Genomic DNA, 9,185 nt, shown 5'->3' with positions numbered 1-9,185 from the left:
ACTAATACAACTACTTCAGTCTAATTATTTTGACTCCAAACTGAATCCTAATGAGATCATCTTGGTAATCATGTATTGCTATTCTGAAGCATACCACCCTAGACAGTTTCCCTCTCATTATCCATTAAGCTTCATAAAGTAGCAGACCAAAGATGCTAAATAGTTTTGGGTATGTTTGGACTTTTTTTTCTCCCTTTATTATTATTTATTCACAATTCCTGATCTAACTGACAGAAATAACTGCCTCTGTAGCATCACTGGCTAGTGCATTTATGCTTTTGTTTTCAATCTTTCTTAATTAAATTCTTAACTCAATTAATAATATTCGTAATTCTTACCTGCTTTTCAATGGAGTATTTCAATGAAGTGGAAGGAAATAAGCATAGCTCTATGTGAATCTTGTGGTGAATACACGGTATCTGTCTAGTATCATGTCTATACATTCTTAAAAGCTTGCTTGGAGGATGGTACACTGTTGAAAAGGATTATGCATTGATTTTTGTCCTCTGATTGCTTTTTGTTTCACAGAGACATGCTTCCAGAGCAGAAGGGCCTTGTACTGGAGTCAGCGATGCTGATAAGGTTCTACTGATTTTTTCCATAGTTAAATTTGACTCCAACTCTTCCAATCCATCTTCATTCTTTCTTTCCTTCCTTTTTCAGTTAACCATCACAACCATCTTTTATCTTCTACATGACACGAACCAGCCATCAGCTAATTTTGTTTCCATCATTTTAATTTATTCATATGCTCTACTTTTGTTTTTCCTCATCCATGTTTTTTGTGCAGAGTTCACATGAGACTCTGGACATAGTGGAGGAGAAGAAGCAGGCAGAGGTTGGGATAGAAGAAACAGTAGTCGTAGACGAAACCAACAAAGGGAAAATGCAAGTTGCCACTGGTGATGGGGAAACAAGTAAGGTGAAGCATCTGTCAAAAAAGGACTCTTCATCATTGCCATCAGATAGTAGCAGCAGCAGCAGTAGTAGTGAGAGTGAGGATGAAGAGGTGAGAGAATGCCAGCCCCATCATAGGGCAATTGAGGAAGTCATCAGGGAAGAACAGGAAGAAGAGGAAGACATGAAAAGGAAAGAACCTGAAAAAAAATTACAGCAAGTGGAAGTTACACCAGAAGGCGGTAAACTAAATGTTCCAGTTGAGCAGACACAAGTTACAGCGGAAGATTCGGTCCAGGAAAATGCAGTTACCATAGCTACGGAGGAGAAGAAATTGTCAGAGGAAATTAAGCAAGATTTAGGTGAAGAAAAAGAGGAAGAACAGCTCAAACTCAAAGGAGATGTGTCTCGTGTTGGCAGTGATGTTGTACCGCAAATAATTTGTTGTTGTCAGGTAAATGGTAGAACAGTTTGACAACTAGATTAAGCAGAGATATTTCTTGGGGTGAAAATATACCTGCCTTTCTTCTTCTCCTGTTCCTCCAGCTCTTCAGGCATCCAACAAGATTCAGATCATTTGGAAGGGGAAACCACTGATGAGCAGTGAAATTCTGTCTCCTTCAGTCATGGTTTCAGACTTTTTGCTAGAACTAAGTGAGAATAACCAGTAAGGCAAACCTTCCAAAGACTGATGTCTCCTTTTTATCTCCCTTTATTTTATATGCATATACATAATGTATATTTATTTTTTATGTTTTCAGTGTTCTGAGTCTCGTCTTGTCCATTTGTCAATTGTTTTTGACATGTCCATGACACATAATTGCGATTGAAAAGCTATTGCCAATTGAAATTAGAAAATACTCATCATTAATTTTTGCTCCTTTTTTCCCCCCTCATTACTCACTGCTTTTCTTGCCATTTTTTTTTCTTTTAAAAATGTAATGGATTTATAGACTAGAATAAGCGTGGCTTGGAATTGCATAGGTGAGAGCACTGCGTCGTAAAGGGATGAGACATATATCACGATCTTACGATGAAGTTTTCTAGTGCAGTAGCTCTTCAGGGAAGTGTGCATAGGTTCCATTCACAAGCAGTTGTTTTAAGCTGGACAAGGTTGAAGGGTTTATTACTGGGTAAAGGAAGAAATGAAGTGCAGGGATACATCTCTATAATTTAGCATGATGCTCTGCTGAGTTTTTCAAGAGTTGGCTGGGTTTTTCCTAGTTATCTACCTGTTTGTTCTTGTGATGGTGACAATTTTACTGGTTTTCTGTGCACTTTAATCCAAACAACTTACCTTCTTTTTATTTTTCTGTTGTCTTGCATACACAGGTGTTTGCTAAATAATGTAAAAGAATCAGTTGCAGGTACCCACACTTCGTGAGAACATAAATATTTTTGAGGAAGAGGGAAGGGCTCCTTTGTCTACAGCTGTGTGTGAGGTTAAAAAATGGCTCTCTTTTTTCCTGGGATTTGCTCCCATCCAAAATCCATGGGACATAGCAAGTGATGCATTTAGAAGAATATCAAAAGGCTTTACTACTTTTTTTTTTCCTCTCTAATTTTTAAATACCTTAAAAATCTGCTCCAACAGGATAAGTCACAAATTCACTGCTTTACAGACCCCTGGTTAATTACTTTGTTTGTGATACTGCAGAGAACACCACTAGCTAACTCTGAATGGTTAAAAAATCTTTTTAGGATTGTTTCAAAAGTAGCTGTTGATTTTCAGAATTTTTACATTGAATGTTAGACTGCTTAAAATTCATTTGTCAAAGATGTTTTTCTGTTCTAGATGTAGTACACATTAAAAAGTTAAACTTTAACATAATTTCCTTGGAATTTCTGGTCCTTACTTGCAGTTTGACTGAGCAATGATAGATGTTTTTCCAAGATTCTAATATGGAGCTTATCCCTTTGAGCTATCGATCACCTTCTTTATGCAAACTAAGATTTTTTTTTTATTTTTTTCCCCTATCATTTGTTTTTCACACATTTGCAATACCTGTGTTGTAACATGATTTTAGTCTTCTGTGATATGCACTGTTGGCTGAAAAACAGAAATGTGATAACCTCATTAGAATCACAGAATACCAGGTTAGACGACAGACCTCAAGGATCACCTAGTCCAGCCTTTCTTTGGAAAAGCATCTAGACAATAAGATGATCCAGCACCCTGTCCAGCTGAATCTTAAGAATGTGCAATGTACTTGTACTTATTAAGCCTCGTCTTTTCCATGTGACTCTTGTAAAAAGGGGATCTCCATTTTCTTTGTAGCCACCTTTTAAATACTGGAACAGGGCGATAAGGTCCTCCCTTAAGCCTTCTTTTCACAAGGCAGAGCAAACCCAATCCTCTCAGCCTTTCTTCATATGGTAGCTTCCCAGTCCTTTGATCATCTTTGTGGCCCTTCTCTGGACCTTCTCCAGCCTGTCCACATCTTTTTTTGTACAGTGGTGACGAAAACTACACATGATATTCCGAGTGTGAATGCTAGGAATATTAGGAGATGAAAATTTCCTACCATGTTATATAGATGATAGAGCACTGGTATATTAGTCTTCATTTCACTTTGCTTATTTATTGCATGCTTTTTGATTGGGAAGGCAGTCGACTACTTGTCTTACTGTTAATGATTTTCTTGAGTTTTTGGTCGTATTTTCTTGGTCCGCTTTACAAACTTTGTTCTGTCTTTTGAAATGATTGGTTATTTCTTGCACAACAGGCTCCAGTAGTGAACACAGAGATGCTAACCATTTCAGATGAGAGAGAACAGAGAACCGAAATCTCCACTAAAGAAGTTCCAATTGTTCAAACAGAAACTAAAACTATCACATATGAACCTTCACAGGTATGGCAGCTGAGTTGTATTGTTTGCAGGCTGGTTTGTTTTGCAGTTACTTGTAGATCAAAATAGATAATGTCCAAAAAATGCTTTTCAAAAGCATATACTTCTTTGTGGCAGCTGAGATTGTACTTTGGCTATGAATTAGGTAAGTGAAATGTTTGTATACAAAGCAGTATTACTTCTGAAGTTCTAAGTGTTAGGTTTCTTTGATTTGGTTTTAATCTAAGGACTTAGTTGCTGTCTGCAAATGTATAACTCATTTTTAGTTTTGGAAACCTGATTAAAATATCTCATTGCTCCTGAAAGGAATATGTAACTTTGATCATAAATTTTCCACAAGAATGAACCATCACAACAGTCTTACATGACTAAGTAAACTTGGATGGCTTCTATATAAATTTCAGTTCTAACTGAACTGAACAATGTGTTTAGTAACAAACGCAGCCTTTTCTTCTGTGAAGACAAAGCTTTAAAATGCTGAAGTAGAGAAATACTATTTTTTTTCCCTTACAGAGTGGTGGTGATACTGGTGTGCTGCTGAGTGCACAGACAATTACATCAGAGCCAATTTCTACTACCACAACTACACACATCACAAAGGTAAAATATAGTAATGTCTCTCTGAACTAAAAATAAATCTCCAAACCCTCAATATCAAGTCTTAATGTTTAAGTTTCTCATATATCTCTTAATTTATTGAAGAAAACTGCCTTCAAGTGGGTTAGATTCATTCCAGGCCTGTATGAGAGTTAACCTTTCTGTATGCAGGTTTTGAACAGAGAGGCCCTGATGAACAGGCCTGGGAAAAGGCCTATTCTTAAGCCAACAGGCCATAATGAATGCACTGGGAACACGGCAGGGAAAAGGAGAAAGATATGATTAGCTTTTTGAGTACTTTTTATAGGTCTTATTTCTGTGTTTGTCAAATAAATACGTACCAAAGTTTTTACAGTTTTGGTACTGTCGTTTCTCACCAATACCTTAACGTGGACCCATTATCCCTCGTCTTTTCATATATTGGTCGTTGTTAATGTGCCTCATTTGTCTGAGGTCCTTAGGAGCCCTGCTGATGGCATCAGTTATAAGGATGAACTGAAACAATGTTTTCTTAGCCTAGTGTTGATGATCCTTGGGTTACTGTGTTTAGAGCATATTTTAAAATGGGTTATAGTAGATTATTTTGCAAGCGTATTTCAGAGCTGAGTTAGGTGCTTTGCATTCCATGCTTGAAAAGGAAAGCAAAACTGAGTGTTAACAGGACATCACATCTGTTTTGGTCTTGTTTCATGCCAGAGTTGTGGTGGTGATTATGATAATTGTCATTGTTGTTGATTTATATACATATATATTTATCAAATTTTAGGCATGCCCCAACAACACAATTTTGAACTCGTGTATCTTAACTCATAACATAGTTTTCCAAGAAAACTAGGAAGCGTTGTTTAGGATAAAACAAAAAGGAAGAGGGAAAATTAAGGTGTGAGTTTGGGACTTCTTTCCTCCCAAGACAAGAATTTTCACATCATCGCAGAATGGAGTAGTAATTTATTGCTCACTGGATAAATATTCAATATATATGTTCTAAAGGTTGAAATACTCTCAAGGTTGAAAGTTTTATTCACAGAATAACAGTGAAAGGATGATGTTGGAAAGTTGTTGGGTAAGAGTCACATGAAATAAACACAGAATTTCAAATGTGTGGGTTATGTTATACAAACTAGTCAAGAGATCCTTATCAGTCTCCTGCTCCCTTTTGCAGTCATTAAGCCACAACTATTTTAGGAAAAGTCTTTATTCAGCTACAACAGCTAGAAGGGGAAAGAAAAAAGTTGACATTTACTTGTCAAGTTCAAATGTCAAATAATGCTCTTTTTTGGAAGGAACCATTAAAGAAAATGGTTTGAGTCTTGTCTTCTACTTAAAAATTGCTGAGATTACTGTAAAGCAGTAGATCCCTATCTTTTCATCCTACTGTATGTTGAATCAAAAGACTCTGAAATATTCTGAACATAACTTTCTATTTTACATCCCAAACTGTTCATTATTGTTAAAGGGACCTGACAAAACAAAGTTTTAGTACTTTTAACAGAGTCATCTTGGATCTTGTCTGATAGGGTCAGTGTATCTTAAAAAATATTTTATTCTCTTCTTACACAGGCTGATTTAAAAAAAAAAGTATAATGTTCTTTCTGTGAGAATTTTCCTACAAGGCAAAAAGTTTTGATCAAAGTAAGTAAGAAAGAAAGAAACAAAGCACAAAATTATTTCCATCAGCAATGTGAAATATGCTGAAAATACTTCCCTAAGATCCAGAGCATAAGCAATCTGGGTTGTTCCTGGAATGTGTCAATGAGAATTTCCTTCTCCCTGTGATGAACGTATTGGAGTGTGTCCAGAGGAGGGCCATGAAGATCATCAGAGGGCTGGAGCACCTCCACTCTGAGGACAGGCTGTTGTTCATCTTGGAGAATAGAAGGCTCTGAGGAGACCTTCTAGTGGCCTTCTAGTACTTAAAGGGAGCCTACAGGAAGATGGGGAGGGACTCTTTATCAGGGAGTGTAGTGATAGGACAAGGGGTAACAGTTTCAAACTGTAAGAGTTAGATTTAGATTAGTTTTAAGGAAGAAATTATTTACTATGAGGCTGGTGAGACATTGGAACAGGTTGCCCAGAGAAGTTGTGGCTGCCCCTGCCCTGGAAGTGTTCAAGTGTTCTCCGATCTAGTGGAAGGATTCCCTGCCCATGGACGGAGGGTTGGAACTGGATCATCTTTAAGGTCTCTTCCAACCCAAACTATTCTATCATTCTATGATTACAAGGATATTTTCTTCCCTTTTTGTGCCATTTGTAGATGGTAAAAGGTGGGGTATCAGAAACAAGAATTGAGAAGCGCATTGTCATTACTGGAGATGCGGATATTGACCATGATGAGGTGGGTATGTAAGCTGTTAACACTTAAAATATGGTTTTTGTAGCCCAGTGAGATCGAGATATTTCAGAAACCTGAAATACGAGAAAGGTAGAGAAGTTGAGTAAGAGGACATAGAAAGACCCTGAGACTGTTAATTGTGGCAAAGTTGTTAAATGAATATATCTGAAAGAAAAACAGCATTTTTAACTTGGCGCCATAGGTCATATGAATGGATTTTGTACTATTTTTAAAGGGATTGCTTTTTCTGAAAGAGACACAGTTTAGTGTTTCGTGCTGCTTTTGCCATTTGGGAGGAAAAGCATTACTAAATCTTATTTTGATACATTCATCTGGATAGATGGGAGTCTGTACTGTACTGTGTCAGCATCAGCAACATCTGAATGCAGCATTCATTTTGACTCAAAGCTTTGAAATATGTTAAAGCATAAACTGCTCAAATTTAAAAAATAGTTTTTGACTTATATCCGTAGAATTTTGTGTAACAAAAGTAATTGTCAATTTACTGAAATCTTATCTAAGCACATTTCATCTCTATCAGTACTAAAGCAGTATTTTACAGCATCTTAGAGACTAAGGTTAAATTCACTTCTTCCTGCCCAATTAAGAAGGCTGAATTTAAGCAGTGCACAGGAAAATAATGAAGAAAGTGCAATTATCTATTCTTTGTGGTGATGATTAGATCGTTTTTATTGTTTTTCATCTAAGAAACTATAGTAACAAAGTCGATCAACAGTCACAGGATAATACCTACCTTCTACGTAAAGTTGCAGTGAATCCAGTTTGAGCTTTATGAAAGTTACACAAATCAACATAACAGGATTTAATTTAACTTCTTGGTAATACACTTAGTAATATACTGATTGCTCTTGAGGAATTTAATTTCACGTTTTGCTTCGCCTCTGGAAACTGACTCTTGACAAATTGAATCTCTTCTCTATTTAAACAACAGGGCTGTTCAGCATCAGGCATGCCTTGTTTGTCTTGACACATGTTCAGTGCACTTCGGATGTCTAGAAAGGTCCCACAACCTTTAACATACCAGACAATTCTCTAAGCCTATTTTTTTTTTTGAGATGAGTGACCAATAAAATAAAAAGTTAAATTGTAAGAAAGAAAGTACAAAATAAAATTTTTATCACTGAAGTTCAAAGCAGCAGTGAGAAGCTTTTAAGAGATTTAAGAAATCTCTATCAGTTTTTCTTTGGTGTATACGAAGCTCTTTAAAAGTACAGACTACATGCTGAATGCTTATTCTTTTGTCTTACAGTTCCTTACATCACTAAAACAGTTTTCAATAGGAAAATAATACTTTGTTTTGCAGTTTCATCACACAAATGCTTCTATTAGTAGTTTTAAAGACTTTTTTTCATTGTTTATGATTTGATTGTAAACACAGATTCATAAATCTCAACACCTACTTCCTTTTAAATCCTCATTTATACTACAGAGATTACTCTTGGCATACTGTAAAAGATAGACTAATAAAAATTTGTTGGGATTAATACATCAGCAAACAACAGTATTGTACCAGTGCGCACTGTGCTCCTCTGTGCATATTTGCTTAATAGGACTTTAAATTCGTTATCATATAATAGTTAAGGTGGCTAATGTTGGAGTTTCCAGTCTCTCTTCAGAGTTAATTTTTTCTCCTGTTTACCACGTATGGCTTAGGAATAGAATGGAATATTTTAGTTAGAAGGGATGTACAGCAATTGTTTCATTTGGCTGCCAGCTGTCTATATTGTCTTAAGATAAAATTTCTTAAAATGTGTAGGAGGGATTATAAGACACTGAGTAATAGGTGTATTTACATTTCCCTAAGCTAGAGACAGTTCTCTTGAACTAGTAAAAGAAGAAAAAGGATATTCTTGTGCTGAAAAAGAAATCCGTTAAGATCTTCTTCCAGACTTTCAATACAATACTTAATACACATTCCAAAGTATCTTTCCATTTTGTTCAGGAAACTGAGGGGAACACTTACTTTTTCTGTACTGTGTGCATTCTTACTAAGTCTTTATTTACTAAATCTCTTGCAGAAGTTCAGGAACTTCTGGAGTATATATACTTTTTTTCTCCTGAAGGAGAAAAATAAAGGATAACTTTATGGTTATTTGTTACTTCCTGGAAATTTTGGTGAATATTTAGAAGAGCGAATTGTATTCTTTTTTGTTGTGTTTTGTGTTTTGGGAATTGATGGGTTGAGTTTTGGGTTGGTTTTTGGTGGGGGGAGGAGAGGGATGTTGTATTTTTATTTTTGTATACCTGAGCCCTCTCAAGTCCAGGAATTTAGAGTGCTGAATGGTTATAACCAAAATTTCTGATGCTGCTCTCCCATTCTCTGTCCCCACGTGAACGTCCTTTTGCTGTTGCTGAGTTACGTATTTTGAATACGTTTGCAGGCCCTGGCACAGGCAATCAAAGAAGCCAAAGAACAGCACCCTGACATGTCTGTCACAAGAGTCGTGGTGCACAAAGAAACTGAACTTACTGAGGAAGGTGAAGAGTAG

The 9,185-nt window shown here is 36.3% G+C and overlaps 1 protein-coding gene across 1 annotated transcript; it reads left to right on the top strand.

Annotated features, from left to right (window-relative positions):
* Nucleotides 1-790: 790 nt before the first annotated feature.
* EPB41L2 (erythrocyte membrane protein band 4.1-like 2) lies at nt 791-9,185 on the top strand (the record flags this gene model as incomplete). The annotated part of the gene is made up of 5 exons (XM_009873309.1): nt 791-1,351; nt 3,624-3,749; nt 4,260-4,346; nt 6,598-6,678; nt 9,078-9,185. Coding segments are annotated over 5 exons (963 nt in total), but the record flags the coding sequence as incomplete, so codon positions are not given.

Source organism: Apaloderma vittatum, unplaced genomic scaffold, assembly GCF_000703405.1.
Source record: "Apaloderma vittatum isolate BGI_N311 unplaced genomic scaffold, ASM70340v1 scaffold6560, whole genome shotgun sequence".
Lineage (NCBI taxonomy): Eukaryota > Metazoa > Chordata > Aves > Trogoniformes > Trogonidae > Apaloderma > Apaloderma vittatum.
This window is presented reverse-complemented; position numbering and strand designations above follow the sequence as displayed.